Source organism: Zonotrichia albicollis, chromosome 31 (genome assembly GCF_047830755.1).
Source record: "Zonotrichia albicollis isolate bZonAlb1 chromosome 31, bZonAlb1.hap1, whole genome shotgun sequence".
NCBI lineage: Eukaryota > Metazoa > Chordata > Aves > Passeriformes > Passerellidae > Zonotrichia > Zonotrichia albicollis.
Genome location: NC_133849.1, coordinates 4,788,455 through 4,813,451, shown reverse-complemented (window position 1 = coordinate 4,813,451; position 24,997 = coordinate 4,788,455). Strand labels below are relative to the sequence as shown.

The window sequence follows — 24,997 nt, the reverse complement described above, 5'->3', positions numbered from 1 at the left end:
GAAACACTCGTGAGAAGTGTTCCTGTCCCTTGTATAGAGGAGAAACAGTAAGTGTATTAATCAGAGTACGCACAAACATGAACTCCAAATGTATTGATCACTCCCAGTTAACAACCTGAAGAGAGCATAATAAAATATATTGGCTAGTGTGAAAAATGCCAATCACTTGTTTGTAGAATTTTGAAAGTTTAATAGTAATAAAATGGTTATAAAAACAGTAATATAATTCAAATTAAAAAAAATAATTGAACAATTAGGATTAGGACAATATGAGACAATAAAAATAAAGAATTATGGGCAGTCCAGGTACCTCTTTCTGGGCAAAATGAGCCCGAAAAAAGGACACACATTAATAGAGGATTAACCCTTAAAAGCAATAGCCTGTTGCATATTCATTCACCTCGTACATGATGCATGAATTCCATTCAAATAAAGGATTTTGTCTGGCAGTGTCAACTTCTTCCTCTGAATCCTGATGGCCTCTTCAGGGCTGAGTGAGGCAGGAAGAAGTTGGTTTCTTCTGCTAATGGAGCAATAAATTTTCTTTCTCTGAAAGATTTAGAAGTCCTGTGGCTGCTATCTCAGTGGGGGTACCTCATTCCTCTCTTTAAAGAAAAAATCCTACATAGATAGTTTCTATTTTAACTACAAAAATGACATTTTAACTACAAAACTATATTTACCATACTATTAAAATGTTAACACAGCACTACTTAAGAAAATTAATACAGCATCACTTTCTAACATAATACAAATAATATTCATTTCAATATTTGCGAAAAGCCAATCATAAAATATGCATTTTTCACAATTTCTAAGCTTGTTGGTGACAGAGCCCACTGTCTCTCAGTTGGTATCAGCATCAGTCGTTGCAATGAAGGTGGTGTACTGAGATGGCCCCAGATCTGCCAGACTCCACAACATTTGCGCTGTGCACCTGACCTTGTCGGGGTGATTATCATGCTGTCCATCCCTCCCAAAGAGCACCTCCAATACTGCCACTTCTCTCAGCTGTTGGATCTCTTCCTCAAGGGTTTGAATAATTTTAATTTTGCCATCTCCTCTGGTGTATTTTTATCCCACCCAGGGTTTTCAAGGGGAAATATCTCAGTGACAGCACCTTGAAGCAGCTCCCTGGCTGTGCTCCCCTCAAGGAACGTTGGGATGGATTTATTTACCACTCATCTCTTAATGGGTTCAAGTAACATGTTTGACACAGAGTTCAGATCAGCCCAGGCTGATTTATACAGAGGATTTTATTTATTTATTTATTTATTCATTCATAGGCTGTACAGTGCACACATGAACCGATAGATTATATTGCACAACCAGCAGCTACAAGGAATCATGGATAATCAATATCAGTATCAAATACCATATCAAATTGCTGGTGATCAGTAACAATGTGTAAAAGTCAATACAAAAGTGCAAAAGGCAAAAAAAAAGTGCAAAAGGCACTACAAAAGGGCAGAAGCCAATGCAGAATTGCAGAAGCCAATGCAGAATTGCAGAAGCCAATTATTAAATTGTCATTTATGACCCAGCTCTGCTGCAGGCACAGTGGAAAGCTGGAGGCTCTTGAGAGGACACAGTCACCTCTGTCCCCTGTCCCTGAGTGTCCCCAGAGTGTCCCCAGTGATGTCACCCCAGGAATTCCCATCAGGATTTGGGGCAATTTCAATGAAAATTCCAAAAAAATTGCCCAGACTTGCCTCAAATACTGCATGAGGAGGGCCCAGGTGACAGTAGGGATGTCCCCAGTGATGTCACTGTGATGATGACATTGCAGTGGTGATGTCACTGTCCTGAAGCAGCTTTGGGATGTCCTCAATAGCTTTTTGGCACTGCTTGGCCACCGCGCGGCTGCCGGGGCCATCAGGGCCACCACGGCCACCATAGGGACTCAAGAGGAGGTCATGGATGTCCCCAAGTGTCCCCAGCAGGTGATGCTCGAACAGGCGGGCACTGCCTCCCACAGCTGCTCAGCCTTGGCCACTTTGGCCACCAATTCCTCAGGGACATTGGGGGATGCCTCCTTTGTCCCCTCCAGGGCAGCCTCAGTGTCCCTGAGCTGGCACTCCATGTAACTGATAAACTCAGTGGCTCTGTCACACGCATCCACCAAGCGCTGCAGCGGCTCCAGGGCCACCTCTGCCCAATGTCTCCTCCTGATGGCCGCCCTCGCCCGCCTGGAGGCCACCACGGCCTCTCCCATGGCCTCACTGGTGGCCATTGCCACCTGGGCATCACGTGTGGGCCCCACTGAGGCCTCCTCATCCCTGTCCAGGGCCACCATGAGCTGCTGGGCTGTGACTGCCAGGTTGTCCCCAGCTGTCCCCCTGCGGGTGGCCTTGTCCTGCTGGTCCCTGGCCCAGGCGAGGGCCGTGTCCTCGCAGGCATCACGGAGTCTGGTGACCTCCTCGACCAGCTGTTTCCATCTCTCCTCACACACAGACACCAACTCCCCCCAGGCGCTGCCTGCGGCTCTCACATCGGCCCAGGTGGCCCCCGGGGTGGCCCCGAGGGTGGCCAGGGCCTGGCCCAGGGAGGGGACACCGGGGTGTTCCAGGCCCTTACAGAGGCTCCAGGTGAAGATCCTCAGGGCTGCATGCAGCAAATTTGGGGGCACACAGCGCCGCATGCCCCGGTGTGGCCCGGTCACAGTGGCCGTCACATCGCCCAGAGTGGCCACCACGGACACCAGAGCCTCCAGCAGCTGGGGAGGGGACAGGGGAAGTGTCAGGGACCTGGTGGCACATGTGGCCTCTTGTGTGGCCCCTGTGCCCTCCTGGGATCCCATTTGTCCCTTCCCTGGAGGGCTCTGCTGTCCCCTCTGTCCCTTTGTCACCCCCTTATCACCTCAGCCACCCCCTGCCACCCTCCCTGCTGTCCCTGCTGCCAGGCCCTGCCACCACACTCGTAGCCTCTGCCACCCTCTGCTGTCCCTTCTGCCAGCCCTCATGTCTCCATCCCCCTGTGTCACCCCCATGCCCCCCTGCCCCCACACCATTTCCCCTCCCCCTCTCTGTCACCTCTCTCCTTCCTGCCACTGCCTCCTGTCCCCTTTGTGACCCCCTGTCCCCTCCCACCACATCCCCCATCTCACCCCATCCTCTACTGCCCCTCACCCCCAGTGTCCCCTCTGTCTCCCTCTCTCCCCGCCCCATCGCACTTCTTGGAACTCCATGCTAACTGGGGACACACTGGGGATGCTCCGGGGACACTCTGGGGATCGAAGGAGCCTTGGGATGTCCTCGATGGCTCTTTGGCACTGCTTGGCCACTTCACAGACACTGGGGCAGGCAGGACCACCAGTGAAATAGACCTTGATGATGTCGTCAACTGCCCCCAGCAGGTGATCCTTGGCCAGGTGCGTCTTGGCCTCCCACAGCTGCTCGGCCACGGCCACCTTGGCCACCAAGTCCTCAGGGACATCAGGGGACACCTCATTTGTCCCCTCCAGGGTGGCATCAATGTCCCTGACCAGGCGCCGCAGCTCCCGGGGGAACGCGGTGGCTTCGTCACACGCGGCCACCAAGCGCTCCAGCAGACCCAGGGCCACCACCAGCCGCTGTCTCACTATGGTGGCCCTTGTTGCCTGGCTGGCAGCCACCCTGGCCTCTCTCCTCACCTGGGCTCCATGCCCGGCCACCACCTCAGCCCCCTCATCCCTGTCCAGGGCCTGACCCAGCTCCACCATGTTTTCCTGAGCTGTCCCATCACGGGCAGCCTCTTCCTGCAGCTCCCTGGCCTGGGCAGTGGCTGTGGCCGCCCTGTCGGGCGCCTTGGTGGCCAAATCCCTGCAGGTGCTGTGGAGCTCAGTGGCTGTCCTGGCCAGCTCAGCCCAGCTATTCATCAGCACAGACACCGACCGCTGCCACTCGCTGGCTGCCATTGTCACATGGTTCCGGGGGATCCCTGGGTGCTCTTGTAGGCAGCCAGGGCCCGGCTCAGGGAGGTGACAGGGTCATCATCATCTGATGTGACATTGCCTCCAGGTGTCATCAGTGCTGTAGAGGGTGTCCCAGAGGTTGCTGGTGAAAACCTCCGGGTCTCCGTACAGGCACCCTGGGAACACGAGCAGATTCATCTCCTCGTCCTGCCTGGGCAGGGTGCCCAGCAGCTTACCCAGGATGGCCACAACAGTGACCTCTGGCTGCAGCAGGGCCGGGGACAGCTGGAGAGGGGACAGGAGAGGAGTCAGGGACCTGGTGGCACTTATGGCCTCCTCAAGAGGCCCCGGTCCTTTCCCAGGGTCCCCTTTGTCCCCTCCCTTGAGGGCTCTGCTTCCCCCGCTGTCCATTTGTCACCCCCTCGTCCTCTCTGCCACCCCCTGCCACCACACTCGTAGCCCCTGCAACGTTCTGCTGTCCCTTCAGCCACTGCCCGCTAGACCATGTGTCCCCAAACCCCCAGTCATCCCCATCCCCCACTGCCACCTTCCCCCGCCTTTCCCCTCCACCTGTCACCTCCCTCCTTCCTGCCACTCCCTCCTATCCCCTTTGTAACCCCTGCCCCCTTCCGCCAGCCCCCATGTCCCCTCCATCCCCCATTGGCTCCTCTCTCCCCCCACCACTCCCCCAACCCATCGCACCTCTTGGAGTTCCGTGGTCACTGGGGAGACACTGGGGACACCTTGGGGACACTCTGGGGATCGAACGAGCCTTGGGATGTCCTCGATTGCTCTTTGGCACCACTCGGCCATGATGCGGCAACAGGGGCTGTTGGGACCACAACCGAAATAGAAGTCGATGATGTCTGGAATTGTCTCCCCCAGGTGACCCTTGACCAGGCGGGTGTTGGCCTCCCACAAACGTTCAGCCACAGCCACCTTGGCCACCAAGTCCTCAGGGACATTGGGGGATGCCTCATTTGTCCCCTTCAGGGTGGCCTCAATGTCCCCAACCCTGAGCTGCAGCTCCGGGGGGAACGCGGTGCCTTCATCACACGCGGCCACCAAGCGCTCCAGCAGCCCCAGGGCCGCCTCCACCCACTGTCTCTCCATGGTGGCCCTTGTTGCCTCGCTGGCAGCCACCCTGGCCTCTCTCCTCACCTGGGCTTCATGCCTGGCCACCACCTCGGCCCCCTCCTCCCAGCCCAGGGCCTGATCCAGCTCCACCATGTTTTCCTGAGCTGTCCCATCATGGGCAGCCGTGTCCTGCAGGTTCTTTGCCCTGGTGGTGGACGCCTCAGCAGCCACCTCCCTCCAGGTGTTGCGGAGCTCAGAGGCCTTCCTGGCCAGCTCAGCCCAGCTGTCCACAAGTGCAGTCACCAACACCTGCCACTTGCTGGCCACCATTGTCACACGGTTCTGGGAGATCCATGGCCTGCTCTTGCAGGCAGCCAGGGCTTGGCTCAGGCAGGTGACAGGGTCATCATCATTCATGGTGACATTCTGGTGCCTCCAGGTGTCATCAATACAGTACAGGGTGGTCCGGAGCTCATTGGTGAATTCCTCCAGGTCCCAGTACAGGCGCAATGGGGACATGAGCAGCAGCATCTCCTCATCCCGATGGGGCAGGGTGGCCAGCCGCTCACCCAGGATGGCCACCATGGTGACCTGTGGCTGCAGCAGGGCGGGGGACAGCTGGGGAGGGGACAGGGGAGGTGTCAGGGACCTGGTGGCACTTACAGCTTTCTGGGGTGGCCCCCTGCCACGAGGGGTCACCTCTGTTCCTTCCTCCTCTTCTTCCCTCTGCTACCCCCTGCGCCTCACCTCGTAGCCCCTCCTGCCTCCTGCCCCTCTGCTTTCCCTTCTGCCACCCCCCAGCCCCTCTGCTGTCCCCTGTCCTACTCCCTCACTTCCACTGCTGTCCCCTCTGCCACCCTCCACTAGCCCTCATGTCCCCTCTCCCCCATGTTCCCCCATCCCCCACTCCCTCATCCCCGCCTGTTTCCAATCCAACCCTCTGTCATCTCTCTCTTTCCTGCCACTCCCTCCTTTCCCCTTTGCAGCCCCCTGTATCCTCCTGCTACCCCCTGTGTCCCCTCCATGCCCTATTGCCCCCTTCCTCCACAGTGACCCATCCCTCCCCCTTGCCTCCCAGTCAGTCGCACCTCTTGGAGCTCCATGCTCAATGGGGACACCTTGGGGACAACTTGGGGACATTCAGGGGATTGAATGAGCCTTGGGATGTCCTTGATGGCTCTCTGGCACTGCTCGGCCACCCCACAGGCACAGGGGCTGTCAAGACCACCATTGAAAAAGAATTTGATTGCGTCTGGAAGTGTCTTCCCCAGGTGATCCTTGGCCAGGCGGGCGTTGGCCTCCCACAGCTGCTCGGCCACGGCCACCTTGGCCACCAAGTCCTCAAGGACATTAAGGGACTGCTTCTTTGTCTCCTTCAGGATGCCTTCGGTGTCCCTGAGCAGGCGCTGCAGCTCCCGGGGGAACGCGGTGGCTTCGTCACACGCGGCCAGCAAGCGCTCCAGCAGACCCAGGGCCACCACCAGCCGCTGTCTCACCATGGTGGCCCTTGTTGCCTCGCTGGCAGCCACCATGGCCTCTCTCCTCACCCGGGCTCCATGCCCTGCCACCACCTCGGCCCCCTCCTCCCAGCCCAGGGCCTGACCCAGCTCCACCATGTTTTCCTGAGCTGTCCCATCACGGGCAGCCATGGCCTGTAGCTCCCTGGCCTGGGCGGTGGCGGTGGCAGCTCTGTAGCCTGCCTCAGTGACCATCACCCTGCAGGTGTTGCAGAGCTTGGTGACTGTCCTGGCCAGCTCAGCCCTCCTGTCCACAAGCTCATCCACCGACTGCTGCCACTCGCTGGCTGCCATTGTCACATCATCCCAGGTGGTCTCTGGGGTGCTCTCAAAGGCAGCCAGGGCCTGGCTCAGGGAGGTGGGAGGGTCATCATCATCCACGGTCACATCCCTGTATCACCAGGTGCCATCATTGTGATACAGGGTGGCCTGGAGCTTTCTGGAGAAGTCCTCCAGGTCCCGGTACAGGCTCACTGAGGACATGAGCAGCAGCATCATCTCGGCCCTGCGCAGGGTGGCCAGCAGCTCGCCCAGGGTGGCCACCATGGTGACCTGTGGCTGCAGCAGGGCCGGGGACAGCTGGGGAGGGGACAGAGAAGGTGTCAGGGACCTGGTGGCACTTGTGGCCTCCTGGGGTAGCCCCCTGCCCCCGACGGATCCCCTTTATCCCCTCTGTCCCTTTGTCAGCCTCCTGTTCTCTCTGCCACCCCCTCCACCTCCCCTCGTAGCCCCTCCTGCCCCCTGCCCCTCTGCTCTCCCTTCTGCCACCCCCTACCCCCACTGCTGTCCCCTCTGCCACCCTCCGTGTCCCCATCTCCCGTGCCCTCCATCACCCTGTCCCCTCCCCCACCGTGTCCCCTCCCCTCTCTGTCACCTCCCCCTTTCCTGCCACTGCCTCCTGTCCCCTTTGTGACCCCTTGTCCCATTTGCCACCCTCTGTGTCTCTCCATCCCGAACTGCGCCCTCCTCCCGTGTCCCCTCTGTTCCTTTCTCTTCTCCCCCAGACCCACCCCTGTCACACCTCTTGGAGCTCCATGCTCCCTGGGGACACCGTGGGGACACTCTGGGGGTTGAAGGAGCCTTAGGATGTCCTCGATGGCTCTTTGGCATCGCTCAGCCAGCTCACGGGAACTGTGGCTGGTAGGACCATCATGGAAATAGAACTTGAAGATGTCCTGAAGTGACCCCACCACGTGATCCCTGACCAGGTGGGTGTTGGCCTCCCACAGCCGCTCAGCCACGGCCACCTTGGCCACCAAGTCCTCAGGGACATTAAAGGACTGCTTCTTTGTCCCTTTAAGGGCGGCCAGGGTGTCCCAGAGCAGGCGCTGCAGCTCCGGGGGGAACGTAGTGGCTTCGTCAGACGCAGCCACCAAGCGCTCCAGCAGCCCCAGGGCCGCCTCCACCCGTTGTCTCACCATGGTGGCCCTTGTTGCCTGGCTGGCAGCCACCCTGGCCTCTCTCCTCACCCAGGATTCACGCCTGGCCACCACCTCGGCCCTCTCCTCCCCACCCAGGGCCTGACCCAGCTCCACCATGTTTTCCTGAGCTGTCCAATAATGGACAGTCTTGGCCTGCAGCTCCCTGGCCCTGGCAGTGGCCACCATGTCGGCTGCCTTGGTGGCCAAATCCCTGCAGCATTGGGGAGCTTGGTGGCTGTCCTGGCCAGCTGGGCTCAGCTGTCCTTGAGTGCAGCCACTGACCGCTGCTACACCCAGGCCTTCATTTGCACATCGAACCTGCTGGTCCATGGGGTGCTCTTGTAGGCGGCCAGGGCCTGGCTCAGGGAGGCGGGAGGGTCATCATCATCAGAGGTGAAAGGGTCATCATCATCGTAGGTGACATTGCGGTGCCTCCAGGTCTCATCAGTGCACAGGCTGTCGCAGAGCTCATTGGTGAAGTCCATCAGGTCCCAGTACAGGTGCAATGGGGACACGAGCAGAGTCATCTCGTCCAGGCTGGGCAGGGTGGCCAGCAGCTCGCCCAGGATGGCCACCACGGTGACCTGTGGCTGCAGCAGGGTCTGGGACAGCTGGGGAGGGGACAGGGGAGGTGTCAGGGACTTGGTGGCACTTACGGCCTCCTGCGATGACCCCTGTGCCCTCCCGGGCTCCCCTTTGTCCCCTTCCTGGAGGGCTCTGCTGTCCCCTCTGTCCCTCTGTCAAGCCCCCGAGCCCTCCGCCACCCCGCACTGTCGCTCCCGTGTGCTCCCCATTCCCCCCTGCCCCCTCCCCCACCGTAGCACCTCTTGGGGCTCCATGCTCACTGGGGACACCTTGGGGACGCTCCGCTGGCGAAGGAGCCCCGGGATCAGCTCCGGTCCCGGCCCAGAAGAGGCCCCGGGGTCGGCGCCGGGAAAACGCGGAGCCCCCTCAGGAGGGGCCGGAAAAGGGTTTGGCGAGGTGACGTCATCGCCCGCCCTTTCCAGTACCGCCCCTATCCATGGAAAGCGCCTGGATTTGGCCGTTTTGGTTGAATCCCAGGGGATTTAGGCTCAGTTGAAGGGGATTTAGGCGCCAGGGCATTTAGGCTCCATCCCACCATTTCTAGGCGGATTCATTCCGCCATTCCCGGCTGGATTTATGAGGGAACGCGGGGCGCTCTGAGGAACCCACAGAGTTGCCCTCAACAAACAAGGCCGCGCGGCTTCTCTCGCGAGACCTCTGCCGAGAAGCGCCAAAGGCGGCGTGGACCAATCAGAAGCCGCGCGGCCAGAAGTACGGGCAGAAGTTCCCGTTGCTTTGGCGTCGGCAGCTGCTTCCGGCGAATCCGCGGTGCATTGTGGGCATTGTGGTCCCGGGGGAGCCCAGCGGCGGCGGAACGGGGCTGAGGCCGAGGGGGGGGGAGGAGGCGGGGCGGGAATTTCCGGGCGCCGAGGGAGCCCCGGGACCGCCCTCCGGCAGCGCGGGATGGGCGACAGCGACCGCGGTCAGCACCGGGTGCGGGGAGAGGGGGAGGAGCGGTGAGGGGGGGGTTTGGAGGGGTTATGAAAGGATTGGGAGGGACTGGGGGAGAACTGGGGGTCCTGAGGGGATGTGGGGTGTTCTGAGGGCGTTTGGGAAGATCGAGAGGGAGAACTGGGGGTCGTGAGGAGGTTTGGGGGCTCCTGAGGGGATTAGAGGGGTTGTCAGGGGCTTTTGGGGGGTGAGAGGGAGAACTGGGGATCCTGAGGGTATTTGGGGGGTTCTGAGGGGGTTTGGGTGGGATTGTGAGGGGATGTGAGGGGGCTGAGGGGTTGTGAGGGGGTTTGGGACATGATGAGGGGATGTGGAGGGTCCTGGGGGAGAATTTGGTGTCCTGAGGGTGTTTGTGGGGTTCTGAGGAGATCTGGGGGGGGTCTTGAGGGGATATGGAGAACTCATGAGGAAATCTGGGGGGATTCTGAGGAGATTTTCGAGGGTCCGAAGGAGGGCTGGGGAGCCCTGCGGGGGACCTGGGGTACTGAGGGTAGTTTGGAGGTTGTGAGGGCATTTGGGGGCATTCTGAGTGGGTTTGGGAGGATTTTGGGAGTTTCCGACTAGATTTGGGGCATCCTGAGGGAATTTTGGAGATCCCTGAGTGGATTTTGTGGGTCCCTGACTGGATTAGGGCTGATTTGGGGTTATTTTGGGGTCCCTGACTGGATTTTGGGGCATTTGGGGTAATTTAGGAGTTCCTGAGGGGACTTTGGGGTATTTTCAGGTGTTTTTGTGGTAAGTTTGGCTATCTGACCAGATTTTGGGGTTCTTGTCCTGATTTTGGGATATTTTGGGATACCTGACTTGATTTTGGGGTATTTTCGGGCCATTTTGGGGTTCCTCACCAGATTTTGGCCATTTTGGGGTAATTTCATGGTCCCTGACCAGAGTTTGGGGATTTTTTTGAGTATTTTTGGAGTAATTTTGTGATCTCTCACTAGAGTTTTGGGGTTTTTTTTGGGGTATTTTTGAATCATCACACTTCTACTTCTGCCCTCATCACCACCTTTACCGCTCATGCTCCACCACTCCTTTGGTGGTCGCACCCGTCTTTGGGGGTCGTCACTGATGAAGGCCTCTCCTCTTCCTTGATGTCCTTTCATTCACCCTTGGGTTACACATGCGCACTAAGCCATGATAATGTAAGCCAAAACTAACATAATATTATATTTAACCATCAAAGCAATAAATCTCTTATAACTACCATTTTCCTGGGACCCAACCAGATTTTCCTTTCTGTTAATTTTTCGTAACTGTTATCTCTTGCTTTTCCTTCTATCCTTGAACATCTCCAGGAAAAAGGGGAGGGGGGGATGCAACCCCACCTCCCCTTTCTTTCATGGCATTACACCTTTTAAGTGTTTTATTATTTCTGAATATTAATTACTGTATCAATATTGATTACAGTTTCAATTTTGTCAGCACGACTCATATCTATTTACCACAATTATCATGATCCTCCTCTGAGTTTTTGGAGTTCTCTGCCAGAAATCTCTCCCCTCATCCACAGGAGTTGGGGGCGGTTTTCCCTTCTTGGGGGAAATCAAAGCGATGCACTGATGCTCCTAATTAGGGGCAGGAGAAGTGAGGCTCCAGGGCTTCCCGCTGAGCCGGAGCCACCGGAGCCGCAGTGCCGGGAAAGCTGTGGCGGGAACTGTGGAGAAGTTTGTTTGTTTTGTTTGTGTTTTCAGCTCAATCCCCCTCGGGCCCGGGCCAGTTCCAGGGCTGTTCCTCACCTCCGGCTCTGCCCTCACGCAGCCCGGGGGGCTGTGCCGTGTGCAGAGCCCGCCCCTGGCTGGGATTGGGCCATGGTGCCGTCAGTCGTGGTTGTGGCGCGCTGATTAATGGGAGCCGGGCGGAGCAGGGCCCCGGTGGCGGGCTGAGGGCGGCTGTGGCTGGGCAGTGGCGCCATTGTTGAAGCGTGTGTTGGCACGTGAGCGGCGGCAGCGGCCGGAGCGCGGTGAGTCGGCGGCGGAGCTCGGAGGCGGCCGCAGCGCAGGTGGGAGCCGCGCTGGGTTGTGCGGGGGCTCGGGGCTGGCTGCGGGCCTCGGGGGCGGCAGGGGGCTCGGGCGGGTTCGTTGTGCCGTGTCCGGCCCGTGTTGCCGCTGGCGTGAGGGCGCTGCGGGAGCGGCTGCCCGCGGTCTCCTTGCGGCCGCTGCCTCGGCAGGAGCCGCTGCCGGAGCAGCGCTGGCTCGGCCCGGTTGCTGTGGCTGGGACAGAGGGGGCTGCCCCGTGCCCGGGGCTGTGCGGGGAAATTCCCGTGGCCGGAGGTGTCTGTGCCCAGAGGAGACAGAGGAGTCCTGTAAAAGTGACTTTATTGCTGAGCAGAGGGAGAGGCCGTGGGGCATTTGCCGAGGGCTCTCTGCCATTGTTGTAGTTCGCAGCCTCCTTTGTATCCTCATTTTCCCGTTCTCATCTCCCTCTCCCTTTGCCCACTGGCTGAGGTACTTGGAAGGTTCAAACCTCCCGATGCGCCAACTGCATGTCCTCGTTAATGTGCACCCCCACTTTTGTAAAACAGCCGATATTCATGGATCTGTTAAGTCTTTACTCTCTTGGAAGTTCAGGAATTCAGCGGGACTTTGTCTGAGCAGCAGTCGATGTTATTTATTAAGAGTTTTTGAGACTGGTGGTTTCTGTCTTCCTTATCTACGAGTCTCTGACGCAATCTCCGGGAATATTCACTCAGTTTTTGGTGGTGTTTTTTTTTTTTTTTTTTTTTTTTTTTCTTACTGAGTCTTCTTTGGTTTGGGATTATTCTCAGTGCCCTCATTCCCTGTCGTTCTGAAGCCGTTTCTGGATCAGGAGGCCTGGCTGCCACCTGCATCCCCTCTCTCCGCTGCTGAATGAGCTGCACTCTCAAGGTGTGGAGCATGGTAAAAAGATGAGAGTTGCTGTAGCACATCCGAGGAGAAACAGCATTCGTTTAACCCATGGTCTGCCAGGGAGCCACAAAACCGTGTCCCATTCCCATCCTTTTCACGTTTGGACTGGTACATGAGCTCCTTTCTTGTTTGCTTTGCTATCTGTTTCATCACTTTTCCTTTGTCATGTACTTGCCAACAGCAGTTTGAGTCATTTAATTTTCCACAATCCTCCTCCTTTTTCTGCTAAAAGGTATTATGATCCCATCCCATGGTGAAGTGTTGTGTTCCTCATTTCAGTGGATTGGTCAGCAGGAAGGTCAGGAGCTGGAGCTGTCTGGTTGGTTATTATTGCGAGGAGAGCTTGTAATCTAATGATGCCATTGAAATGAGAAATGGGTTCTGTGGCTTCTCATATGAATTGGTTTGGGTTCCCAGGGGCTGGCCCATGGTGTTGTAGGATTTGTTCTGCTGGCCGTTCATCTTTTTCCATTTTTGGCCGCTCTCTCCAGCCAGGGCTGCATCAATTGACTGCTTTGCTCTAATTAAATCATCAAATCCTTGGAATCCCAACTGATTTCCCTGAATTCTAGGTAGCAAAATAATCCCCAGTGCTGTAATATACCCTATATAACACAGACAGCAATAGCACATGTTGGAGTGGGCAGAGGGATGATTCCCCCCATTTGTTTATAGTGAAGTTTTCCCAACATTCTGCATTTGCTGTTTCCTTTTGCAGCTTCACCCGTTTGTGTTGCAGGGTCAGATATCCTCCCCCTGGGCTCTGCCTTGAGCTGTGCAAATTCCATCAGTGCCAGCAGGCAGAGCTTGGGGTGAGGGGCAGAGGGAATCAGCCCAATTCCTGCCCCGGGCAAGAGACCCAGGTACATTGTCCACACTTTGCCCAGCAGTGTTCATTTGCATTTCTAAAGCTCCTGTGGAGGCTGCCTGGAATGGAGCTTCTCTTCCAGGGCAGCCATCTGGTGAGTCATATGTGCCCCCCCCCCCACCGGGATCTGCTTTTTTTTAAAAAAACCATTAACTATTTACAAGTTACAAGTATTATGAGTTAAAAGTACTGCGGTTAAAGCTTTTCTATTTTGCAAAATGTGATATAAAGGCGAACATGGAAAAACCCCCACCAAAAATTAATTTTCACACTTCTATCCCAAACCTATCTGACAATATAAAGTGGGAATATTAAGAAAAATTTTTCTCATGTTATAATTTTCTCGCTTAAACTGCAGGGAAAACAAAAACTCTATAAGAATCTCTTTAGGGTCAGAGAGTCAAGGCATTCCTTGATTCCTGCCAGATGTGCAACAGAAATAATTTCTTTCACAAATAGCCCGGCTGTGCAGAGAAAATCATTCCATGCCATGTGAGTTTTACTCGTTTTATCCTAGGCTTTATGTAGTGTGAACCAATCTAAATCCACTGCTTTAATATTCCTTGCTTCCAAGTTGTGTAAGTTTTTAGTATTTGGTTTCCTGTCGCACCCGGATTCCTTCCCCCCTGATGTGAATTGGGTCTCAACACTCCTGGATTTCCTTCTCAGCCTTTTCCAGCCCAGGTGTCTCCAGCTCTGCCGGGGGCAGTGTCTGGGGTAGCTGTTGGTTGCTGTTTGCTGCTGGGCAATGTTGATGTTTTGTTGCTGGTCGTTATCTCTGTGGGTGTCTTTTGTGCTGTTCCCAGTCTGTTGAGATGTTAAACTCATCTCTATTGAGAGATGTAACATCCCTTAAATAAAAGCTTTAAAATTCCTTTCCCAAAGGCCAACCTTTAAGTGCAGAATCCTTTCCGATCAGAGAAAGAAGATTTAAAAGAACCAAACTCCGTACATTTTGCAGCAGTGCAATGGCAGGCAGCCCAGAGTGTGGGTGTGAGTGAGCCCCAGAGTGGAATTGTGCCCTGGTGTTCCCCAGCAGCTGTGGCAGTGCAGGCCCAGGCAGCGCTGAAGCTGCAGCAGTGGCAGCAAGGCTTGGCCCCAGTGGCTGGAGATGGCAGAGGAGGGTGGCCAGGATTGCAGAGGATTCCAGGCGAGGATCTGTGGGCAGGCGCAGGGGCTTGGCCCGCTGTGGAGCCCTGGCTGCTGCTGCGTTGCCTTCAGGGCAGGCTCAGGGGCGGCCTCCCATCCTCCTGCTGCAGGCAGGAAGTGCAAATCTCCGGGGCGTCAGAGCCCTTGAGGCCAGGCTGAGGGGTCCCCCCGTGTTGAGCTGTGCTGGCGGCTGTTTCTGGCCTCAGGGACACTTGGCATGGGCCCCTTGGCCACCAGTGGTGCTGCTTTGCACTCCTAGGCAGGAGCCGATGTCCTGGCTGGGTGTTGGCAGCAGCAAAGTGCCAGGGCAGGCTCTGTGCCAGCCCAGCTTGCTGTGGGAGAATATGCCTTGATATCTGCTCCAGTGGTTGCTGAAGCAGTGAGAATTGCTTTTGCCTCCCTGTTAGGTGCCATGGTGTCAGCAGAAGATATTGAAGCCTTCCTGCTCAGGCCATTTCAGTGCCAGGCTCTCACAAGCACCCAGAGCTGCGCGGGTTGAGCTGAGCATGGGGCGGTGACCTGAGCTGTGTCTGATTCCCTTTCCTTCCCTCCTCGGGAACAGGGTGTTGCTTTTAGACACCACTTGTCCTGGTTGCTTCAGAGTGCTTTGGAGAGACTCCATAGCTAATTTTCCCTCTTTTCCTGGGGCTGCCCACACTTCTGGGTTCGCCTCGGCATAGGCCTGGCCTGACATGTGACGCAGAGGTACAAGAGAACTGGCCTCTGTATCCATTTTTATAATAATAATTTTTGTTACGAGTTTAGTGATCAAATCCCTTCCCAGTAAATCATTATAGCAATTAGGAGTAAATAAAAATTCATGCATTTCAAACCCATCTCCCAGATCTACTAATTGTGGTTGGGTAAAACCATACATCTTTTCCACTTTTCCAACTTATCCCCTCCGTAATCACACGTATTTTTAGCATTTTTCCCCCTTCGGACTAAGATTCAGAGTGGATTGAGAGGCCCCTGTGTCCATCAGGAAATGCCTCCTCTCACTGCAGACCCACCCTGAATGCTCTCAAGGGCTGCAGTGTGGAGGGTCCCTGGTGTGATGGGAGCTGTGACAGCCCTGGCAATCCATGTCCATCAAGGGGTGGACTTGCTGGTGCTGAGGGTGCTGCTGTCTGTGCTTGCAGTGTCCTTGTGCCCTGCAGCTGGAGCCCTGGTTCCTTGCCAGGGGCTGTTTGGGTGGGCTCTCCCCTGCCGAGGAGGGCAATGCCTCTGCCAGGTGCTTGTGGCCGAGCCGTGCCCTGGGTGCTGGGGCCCCCTTGGGCCCTGGGGTTGATCCCTCAGGGGCTGTAGGAACTGTGCCCTGGCCTTTGCCTTCAGCTTGGCCTTTTGCTGCTCCCTTCTTGCACTCACCTGCTGTGCCTTTGTGCCCAAGTGCTGCAGGGCCTTCTTGTGCCCCTCCTGCAGCCCCCTTAGTGCCTGTGGGTGCTTGTCTTGCTTTACAAGGGAGGTGTCTGCTCGGGAAGGCAGAAAAAGCCTCTCTTGGAATGGAGAATGCAAACCTCCTCCCTCTTATTTTTAAGACTAGTGAAATGAAGGGGCTCTCGGGCAAAGATATGGGAATGGGAATACCAGTTCTTTACTAGTGTGTACAATAAAGCAAACAAACAGCAACAGCTGCGGCACTGACAGCAAACAGAGGCCGGAGCCAGTCCCGGCCTTTGGGCTGCGGCGCTTTCCCCTTGGGTGCAGTTCCGGGCACGGCCGGCAGGGGCGCTGGTGGCTCCCGCGGGGCGGGACAGCGCATCCCTCCCATGGGAACCTCTCTGAACGGAAATAGAGCAATCCCTTCATCTAACTCTTTCACTTTTTTATCTTCTATGGCCTTTCTCCCGTGTTTTGGGAAAGAATTTGTAGAGGGCTGCCTTTTAACTGAGCTCCTAGGTTTTCGATAAGGTGCTTCCTGTGGAGAGAGAGAGTTTCCCTGAACAGCCGGAGGTGTGGTTCCCAAGGGGACGTAACTCAGAGCCGGACGGGGTCAGGGGAGGATATCCCGCCGAGGCTCGGTGGGAGTGTGGGCAGGGTCTGCTGCCGGAATCGGCAGAGGGGGATGTTCCCGTGGAGCCCGAGGCGGAGCGTGGGCAGCCCCCAGATGGCTGATGGCGGCTGATCCAGCAGCTCCCGGCAGAGCAAAGGCAGGTGGGAGAGCCCGGCAGCAGCGGCGGTGCCCAGCGCAGGTGGCACGGGCAGGGCAGGCGGGGATGGGATGGCTGGGACCCCCCCTGGGTGCGGTGGGCGCGGTGAGCTCGGAGCAGGCGGCAGGACAGAGCAACCCCCATCTTGGCCAGCATGGGCGGCAGAGCGGCCGCGGGCCAGGCAGTGGGAGCAGGGCACACAAATTGAGCGAGAGCGCCGGGGCAGGTGGAGCTGCCCTGGGCAGTGAGGCCGCAGCTGGGATGGAAAGCGGGGCAGGCGGAGCTGAGGCGGGCAGCGAGCCGGGACCCGGGACAGGCGCCTGGGCCGCGAACGGAGGGGGCAAGACCTGCAGAGGATCCCACTCTCTTTCTGAGTTTTCCTCCTGCTCTCTTCCCTTTCATTTCCCCTTTGCCTTTTCTTGTTTTTTTGTTCTTGGGGCTTTCTGATACTTTAAAGATTTTATTCTCCTAAAATCTCCTGTCTAACATATGGCATTCTTTTCCTTCTAGATTAAACATTTTTTTTTTTACAAATCAATCCAGGACCTAACAAACCTACGCTTCTGCTTCAATGCTTTAAATGGTTGATGGGCTAACTCACAACCTCCTAATCTTGTTTTTCTCTTCAGCTTTTTATTTATCCTTTGGCAAATTAAGACTCTTTCAGTTACTTGCTTTGCTACTCCAATAATCCCAGTGCATGCATAGTTCCTTATAAAATGATCACACAAAGCTTGAGTACCCCAGTGGGTTTTCTGATGCATGTCTTCTAATATTTTCCTAGAAGTACATTTTATTAGGTAATTGTCTTCCATCAGGAAGTTTCCATTTCCTTGATTTATCTTGTTCACTTCCTATCTTGTTTAATTCTTTTTTCTCAGCTTCCCTAAACTTTGGAATTTCCATTTTTTCCTCATTTGGAGTTAATAATAGCATAACTCACTCATCTTCATTTTCTGCTGCATCCTTAGTTTTGTGATCCGCCAAATTATTTCCTCTTCTTTCTGGGGTCTTTCCCTTTTGGGGTTCCTTAATGTGTTCTATAGCTATCTCTTTTGGGTAATTTTAATGCCTCCAAAACCTCTAAAATAAGTTCCTCGTGTACTAGTTCTTTTCTTCTTGAATTAAGTAATCTTTTTCCTTTCCAAATTTTTTAAAGGCATGTACGACTCTAAAGGCATACCTTGAATCAGTATATATAGTTCCTTTATTTTGTGTTAAATATCCTAGTGCTCTTTTTAAAGTATATAATTCACAAGTTTGAGCTTACTAGTTTAACAGTTATTTCCCTTTTTCTGTAGTTTCTATGTTTTCCCCATCAACTATTACATACCGTGTATTTTCTCCTTATGCAAGTAGTTATATCTCGGTTTGCTAACATGACTCCCAAAGGTCTGGATTTTTTTCTTTTTTCTTTTTTTTCCCCCATTATCCAACTTACTGGTTTTTGATCTCGTTGTTCAAGATCCTATCTTTTCATCTTCTTTTTTTCACTTTCACTAACAACCTAAATTCCACTTTTCTTTCAACTACACACAGAGAAATGAAAAACTTATTTCTCACTTTTAATACAATACACCTTCTTCCAAGGAAATATAGCGAAGCTTAAAATATACAATCTACATTACCTATACTTTCATTCGTCTACATTCACTCACTTTTATTTCTCACTCACTTCCACACATTCTTTCCCGCCCTCAGGACACAGAGTGGATCCCTGTTGACAGAGAATCGCGGGTCCCTGTGGCCCCCCCTGGCCTTGGGGTGGCCTCTGGGTCTCAGTATCTCCGGGCCTCCTGGGAGGGCCCTGACTCTGCTGCCTCCGGTGCCGTTCCCCTGTGAGGCTGATTTGTGTGTCACTCACACTCTTTAGCCACGGCCCCCTCACAGGCCCTGGGGACAATGGCCCGTTTGCAGGTCACCTGTACCTTATGCCACAGCCCCCACACGCCAGGAGAACAATGGCTTATTTGTGGGTCACACACTCCTCTTTCCACAGCCCCCCTTCCCACCCACCCGGGAAGGGCTGATTTTGTGTGTGACTCACTCTCACACACAACAAGACAACAATAAGGTACCTTTTGTTATAAATGATGAAATCGAGAGCCAAACTTATAAGAAAATTTAGCAAAGATTTATTAATTTGTCTGCGAGACTGAAGTTCGGTTGTTCAAACCACCACAGCCAAGGGTCAGCGTGGAGCCCGGGTTCGGTGCTGGGTGAACACGGATCTGACCTGCGAATGTCAGAGTCTCCCCCTGTTCACAAATGCTGCCTGACGCAGCGAGTTCTTTTACAGTTTATTCTGCTCGAGGCAGAGATGACCGAATGTTCTTTGTGTCTCTTCCCATGCATAACCTTGGCTTTACCTGTGCAGAGGTGGACAAAGACTCAGTCCCGGTATCTGATGTTGTCAGTAGACTCCGGGGAAGTCAGCATTCACATGCATCAGGGTGGGGCTGTGGATCATTGTGGTAGCTGTAATGTCGAGGCGTTAATCACTCTTGGGTGGACCTGGTGACCCAGGGAAGCCAGTGATTATCACCCTGGAAGCTTCTGTTCTTTCCTTAAAAACCCCGATGTTTATCTCAACCAAGTCCAGGGACTAGATGTATATGAATAAGACACTGCTCCTGGCCAGGATGGTCAAAAGATATAATGTGGATTTTACAGTATTTTATACATGATTAGCATGAATTATCTCTACCATATACTACACTTTCACATCACCTATTACAAGTTTAGGTGTTTCTGGCCAGTCCTGGTGCTCTTGGATATCCCTCAACCCAGCTGTGCTGCCCAGCCCTAGATGCTCTTGAGCATATCCTCAATCCAGCAGAATTTTGCTCAGCCGTGGATGCTCTTGGAATGTTAATTCCTCAACGCAGCAGGTTGTAATTCTGGATGCTCTTGGCCTCACTTATCCCTCAAACCAGCAGAATTTTTAGGAGCCGCTTTCGTCCCATTTCCTAGTGGATTGGGCTCGGAGACTCCTCTGCTCCCTTGCTCCGAGGGGTCCAGCCCCTCTCTGAGACCCAGTCCCAGTTACCCCGGGGGATTCTCTCACTCCTCTTCTCACTCGCTGTGTCTCTTTACTGGCTGCTTCCCTCGAGGAAAGTTGGAAACGCAGCGTGGGAGACTCCAGCACTCACTTGGCAGGTCTGGGACAACCAGCCCTTGTCTCATTCACAGCCCAAAGCAGAGAATGAGGGGAGAAGGGAGCCCGGGAGCCCAAACAGCCCCGGCATCCCGAAATGGGGAGAGCGAAGCGGGGGGAGCTTTTGGCATTGCTGGGACTGCCAGCAGCCTGGACAGGGCGGGCACCGAGGAGAAGGGGGACCCCCAATCCAAGCGTGACCCCAACAGCTGGGACAGGGGGGAACCCTCAAACACCAGAGGGGAGGGACCAGGGATGGGGAACTCCTGGGAGGCTTTTTCAGGGCTGAATCTTGGTGTTTGGGAGGTTTTTGTGGAGCCCAGGTGGCCAGTGATTGTAGAGATGGACTTGGGCAGAGGGACCTTCAAACTCAATGTGTGTTGGGGAAGATGAAACCGGAAAACCTTATAAATATGATTGTCTGGCAAAAGGCTTTGAGGATATAGAGAGTATAAGGAGGCTTGCAATGAAAGCCAGCTTTGAGATAGCTCAGTTAGTGAATAACTGGAAAACAATGGTGTGGCCCCACTGAAGGTAATCCCCTTTTGATGAAACAATTCCCTCTGCTTGCAGACAGATCCAAGAGTCAGAGCAGACTCCACTAGCTCAATAGAAGGTGTCCAAAGAGGAGTTTTTAGGGTTGAAAATGTAACACCGTATGGTGATGTAATGATTCTTACAGTCTGTATGTAAATGCTAAAGGATTTGTATCTTGTACTAGATTGGTTGGTGAGAAATAGAATATTCAACACAGAAGAAAATTTATTGAATTGAAATGGGACCCTTACTCGCTTACGCTTTTCTCCTGTTACTCTCTTACCCTCTCACCCTCTCTACCCCTCTCTTCTCTTGGGCCTGCTCCGAGCTGTGCCTGGCAGCTCCAAGCAGGGCCCTGCACCCAGGCCCTTTGCAATAAACCGCAAGTTCCACGCCCTGGCTGCAGAGCTCTCTCGTCTCCGTCCGTCCCGACCATCCTGCCCCCCGACACTCCTACAAACGCTCTCATCCCTTGTTTTCCCCAAACCAGGATTTCCCATTGCCAGCCCCAGGGAGGCTGCGAGGAAGAGGAAGATGCCCCGGGACACTGAGGCAGGTGAGGAGGAAGTCAGTGCCCCTTTCCCCTCTGTGCTGCTCCATCTCCCAGCCCAGCACGGCCCCGGCTGCAGCTCAGCCCTGGGAGATCTCCTTGCCCTTGCCTGTGGCACGGAGGCAAATCCCATCCTGTCCTTGTCCTTCGTCCCCCAGAGCAGGAGCTGAGCATGGAGAGCAGGGAGGACAAATGCCCGCGGCAGAACCTGGTGGAAGAGGCCGTTTTGAGCGGCTCCACAGCGCAGGAAGCCAACGGGGAGGAAAAGCCCCGGAGATGCCGCTCGAGGAGGGGCTGCAAACGCAGCCGGCGGGGATCTGAGGGGGAAAGAGGCAGCCTGGACCGGGAAGGCGGCCGGAGACGGAGCCAGAGCTCGGAGCTGGTGCTCCATGAGCAGCTCCATGATGGGGAGAAGCCCCACACGTGTGGGGAGTGTGGGAAGAGCTTCAGGTGGAACTGTGACCTGATTGTGCACCAGAGGATCCACACTGGGGAGAAGCCCTACGAGTGTGGGGAGTGTGGGAAGAGCTTCAGACGGAGCTGCAATCTGATTGAGCACCAAAGGATCCACACTGGAGAGAAGCCCTATGAATGTGGAGAGTGTGGGAAGATCTTCAGCGTGAGCTCTAACCTCATCAGGCACCAGAGAACCCACACTGGGGAGAGGCCCTATGAGTGTACCAAGTGTGGGAAGAGGTTTACGACCAGCTCTGATCTCCTCCTGCACTATCGGATTCACAGGGATGAGAGGCCCTTCCAATGCCCCGACTGCGGGAAAGGATTCAGGCACAACTCAGCCCTCATCACCCACCGGCGCATCCACACTGGGGAGAGGCCCTACGAGTGTGATAAATGCAGGAAGAGGTTTCCAACCAGCTCCAGTCTCCTCCAGCACTATCGGATTCACACAGAGGAGAGGCCCTTCCGCTGCCCCAACTGCGGGAAGGGATTCAAGTACAACTCCACCCTCATCACCCACCAGCGCATCCACACTGGGGAGAGGCCCTACGAGTGTCCCCAGTGTGGGAAGAGCTTCTCCAGGAGCTCTCACTTGACCCAACACCAACGGAGGCACCACTAAGGGAAGCCCTGCGAGTGCCCCGAGTGCAGGCAGAGCTTCGTGCGCTGCTCCAGCTCCATCCCCCACTGGAGGAGGCACTTTGGGCACAGCCCTGGTCACTCACATTCCCTGTGATCCATGTTGAGAACACACCTGGCTGCTTAGCCTTTTGACTTGGCCTTATTTTTCCTCTGCTATACCTTCGTCCTCATAAACACCCAAAACTGTATTAAATGAAGGAAATTGATTGAATATATCTGCAGTTTCATAATTTCTCAGTTGTTTCAGGGGGAATTTAATATTTGAGGACACGTTCTGTATGGAGTGCTGCTGGTGCTAAGAGGAAGCAATTTGATCTCACCCTTCTTGTGTTGTTAAGATCTCCTCCCCTGACCCAAACCCCAACTCCACCCTTTGGATACCCTATAAAAACTCCACGGCCCTTCCTTTGCCCTGTCTTTGGAAGATAAGAAATGGATTCCCAAAGGATCAGCCGTTTTCCAACTGGATTCCCAGAGGATCAGCCCTTTCCCACTGGATTCCAAGAGGATCAGCCTTTTTCACTGAATTCGCAGAGGATTCTGACTCTGTCACTGTTTCTTTTTGTTTGTATAACTGCATTTGTATTTTTAATTTTTGCTAATAAAGTACTGTTTATTCTTCTCTCATATCTTTTCCTGAGAGCCCCTTAATTTCAAAATAAATTACTATTATTATTATTAATTGTAATCACAGGGAGGGGGTTTACATTTTCCATTTCAGTGGAGGCTCCTGAAATGGGGAGATACCCCCAAGGCTGGGCCATGTCAAATAGTTCCTGAAACATGTAAATTAGTTGATATATATGTATGAGGGTCTATGAATATGCAACAGGGTGATGTAATTAAAACCAGATTAATTAGGGGGTGTCCCCGAACATAACTGGGGGGTCTTTGTGGCCATAACTACCTTTGCTCGATGCTCCTTGTCTCCCATTACATCAGTCCGTTCCATATTCATGGCCTTGTTGCATATCCATGAAGTACTTCACATATTCCAGGAAAAAAATGGCTTAATCCTGTCTTGGGGTCCAACCCCCCACCCAGCTCAATTTGGGGTGTCCCATCCTCTTCCCAGCTCAATTTTGGGACCCCATACCCATCCCAGCTTAATTTCGGGTTCCCATTTCCCTCCCAGCTCAATTTTGGGGTCCCACCACCCACTTTTACCCACTCTCCCTCCCTTTTTCAATCATTCCCCCAATCCCCTTCCCCGTGTTTGGTTTTGGGGTCTCCAGGCCCCTCCTGCTCCGGTTTGGGCTCCCGACCCCAGTTTGGATTAATTTGGGGTCCCCACCTCATCCCCAAGGTCGCCTTCCCCCCTCCCACGAAATTCCTCTCCTGGCAACTGACGAGTCATCAGCGAGACACGCTCTGATTGGCTGGAAATGACCCCGCGCGGTCTCTGAGTATTTACCGCAGTGAGAGGCCTTGGTGTGTGGCTGGCAAGTGATGAGTCAGAGTCGGGCCGGGCGATGATTGGCTGAAAATCGCTGAGCGGGGCCAGTGCTCTGAGTTTGTGCCCAGCAAGTGGAACGTCATCAGTGCTGCGCGTTCTGATTGGTTGGGATCTGTTTTGGGGTGGGGACGGGAGGAACTAGGGTTACTTGGGGTTTCTTTGGGTTTATTTAGGGTTTGTTTGGGGTTATTGATGGACTATTTGGGGTTTGTCTTGGGTTTTACTTGTTTTTTTTCTGTTTATTTGGGTTAATTAGGAATTATTTGAGTTTATTTGGAAGTAATAGTGTTTATTTGGGCTTTTTTGGGTTTATGTGGGTTTATTTGGAATTATTTGGGGTTGTTGGGGTTAAAGTTGGTGTATATTCGGGTTTTTTTTGGTGTGCTTGATATAATTTGGGGTTCTTTGGCTTTAACTTGGGGGAGGTTTTTTTTCATTTTTTGGGGTTGTTAGAATTTATTTGGGGAAATTCTAGGTATTGTTTGGGGTTATTTGGGTTTTTTTTCAAGTGTTTTGGGGTTATTTGAGGTATTTGGGGCCACGTGGGGTCAGATAGGGTCAAAAGCTCCAGGAATGTTTCTCCTGCAAAAATCGGGAATTTTTCCTTAAAAATCTGAGAGTTTTCCCCGAAAACACCGGGAATGTTCCCTTAAAAATCCTGGACTTTTCCCAACCAATAGCAGCGCGCCCTGCTCCAAACCATCCAATCACCGCGGGTGTCCCCACAGGACCACCAGCCTCTCTGTGCACGGATCCAACCAATCACTGCATGCCTCCCCTCAGAAACGCCCGCCTCTCACATCGAACAAACCAATCACCATGTTCCTCCTCTCAGCTACTCTCGCCTCTCTCCACCTGAACCGACCAATCACCGGGCGTCTTCCCTCAGCAATTCCCACCTTCTTTGCCTCTATCCAACCAATCACCGCGTGCCTGCGCCGCCCATCTCCTGTCAATCACCACGCCTTCTACGAAACCAACCAATCACCGGCCGTCTCCCCTCAGCAATTCCCACCCTCCCTGCGCTGCTCCAGCCAATCAGAGCCGAGCTGGAAGCAGCGCCCCCTGACCCCGAGGCCGGGCATGGAGCGGGCGCCCCCTCCCACCCTCGCCCCCCCAGGACCCCTTCAGGGACCCCCGGGAGCCGCCCTGGGCTCGGGCGGGTCCTGCGGGAGGCGCTGGAGAGAGTGGGGGAGGCGCTGGGAGAGGACGGGGGGCTCCGGGAGCTGCTGAGGAGGCGCAGGGACAGGTGAGGGGTCCTGGAGGGATCGTGAGGGGAATTTGGGGAGGGGTCTTGAGGAGGTTTGGGGGGGATTTGGGGAGGGTGTGGGGGGAACTTGAGGGGGCTTTAGCGGGGTCTGGGGGTGCTGGGGGGGTGATTTGGGGGGGAATTTGGGGAGGGGTCCTCGGGGGGTGTCACGATCCGTCCTCAGGGATGGGTTTCGTGATGGTTCGTGGATTTGATCTCAGGGTGGAAAAAGAACCAACACGGTACAAGGGGATTTCAATGATAATCGAAACAAATGCACCTTTATTGAATGAGCACAGCAAAATGCGATAGAGGGATTAAGGGAGAGAAAAAGAGAGAGGAAGAGAGAGACAAAAGAGAGAGAGAGAGAAAGAGAGAGGGAATAGAGCTACCAAATGTAGAGACGAAGTCCTTTGGTCCAGTCCAGTCAAGGATCCGCCTGTTACGTCGGG

The 24,997-nt window shown here is 54.4% G+C and overlaps 2 protein-coding genes across 8 annotated transcripts; one reads left to right on the top strand and one right to left on the bottom strand.

Annotated features, from left to right (window-relative positions):
* Nucleotides 1-1,011: 1,011 nt before the first annotated feature.
* LOC141725812 (uncharacterized) lies at nucleotides 1,012-8,369 on the bottom strand. 3 transcript variants are annotated; one of them, XM_074529868.1, is made up of 4 exons: nucleotides 7,497-8,369; nucleotides 6,058-7,065; nucleotides 4,595-5,587; nucleotides 1,012-2,716 (listed from the first exon to the last, which is right to left on the bottom strand). In XM_074529868.1, exons 2-4 carry the CDS (start codon nucleotides 6,778-6,780, stop codon nucleotides 1,904-1,906), a joined length of 2,529 nt encoding a protein of 842 aa, XP_074385969.1. In that variant the 5' UTR covers nucleotides 6,781-7,065; nucleotides 7,497-8,369; the 3' UTR covers nucleotides 1,012-1,903. The 3 variants fall into 3 exon arrangements, with proteins under 3 accessions (XP_074385969.1, XP_074385967.1, XP_074385970.1); XM_074529866.1 differs by having other exon boundaries at nucleotides 7,508-8,369; XM_074529869.1 differs by lacking the exon at nucleotides 1,012-2,716 and adding an exon at nucleotides 3,972-4,177 and having other exon boundaries at nucleotides 7,508-8,369.
* Nucleotides 8,370-9,323: 954 nt separating this feature from the next.
* LOC102060958 (uncharacterized) lies at nucleotides 9,324-22,522 on the top strand. Of its 5 annotated transcripts, none has more exons than XM_074529988.1 (4): nucleotides 9,329-9,414; nucleotides 11,135-11,403; nucleotides 20,680-20,745; nucleotides 20,898-22,522. In XM_074529988.1, exons 3-4 carry the CDS (start codon nucleotides 20,724-20,726, stop codon nucleotides 21,818-21,820), a joined length of 945 nt encoding a protein of 314 aa, XP_074386089.1. In that variant the 5' UTR covers nucleotides 9,329-9,414; nucleotides 11,135-11,403; nucleotides 20,680-20,723; the 3' UTR covers nucleotides 21,821-22,522. The 5 variants fall into 5 exon arrangements, with proteins under 5 accessions (XP_074386087.1, XP_074386090.1, XP_074386089.1 ...); XM_074529987.1 differs by having other exon boundaries at nucleotides 11,135-11,442; XM_074529986.1 differs by lacking the exon at nucleotides 11,135-11,403 and having other exon boundaries at nucleotides 9,324-9,414.
* Nucleotides 22,523-24,997: the final 2,475 nt, after the last annotated feature.

Excerpts from the sequence above, each read along its gene's own strand:
- LOC141725812 (XM_074529868.1), bottom strand. The coding sequence starts at position 6,780 with ATGGCAGCCAGCGAGTGGCAGCAGTCGGTGGATGAGCTTGTGGACAGG. Across the intron at positions 5,588-6,057 it reads TGAGCATGGAGCTCCAAGAG|CTGTCCCCCGCCCTGCTGCA; the intron begins GTGCGACTGACT and ends TCCCCTCCCCAG. Across the intron at positions 2,717-4,594 it reads TGACCACGGAACTCCAAGAG|CTGCTGGAGGCTCTGGTGTC; the intron begins GTGCGATGGGTT and ends TCCCCTCCCCAG.
- LOC102060958 (XM_074529986.1), top strand. Across the intron at positions 20,746-20,897 it reads GCCCCGGGACACTGAGGCAG|AGCAGGAGCTGAGCATGGAG; the intron begins GTGAGGAGGAAG and ends TTCGTCCCCCAG.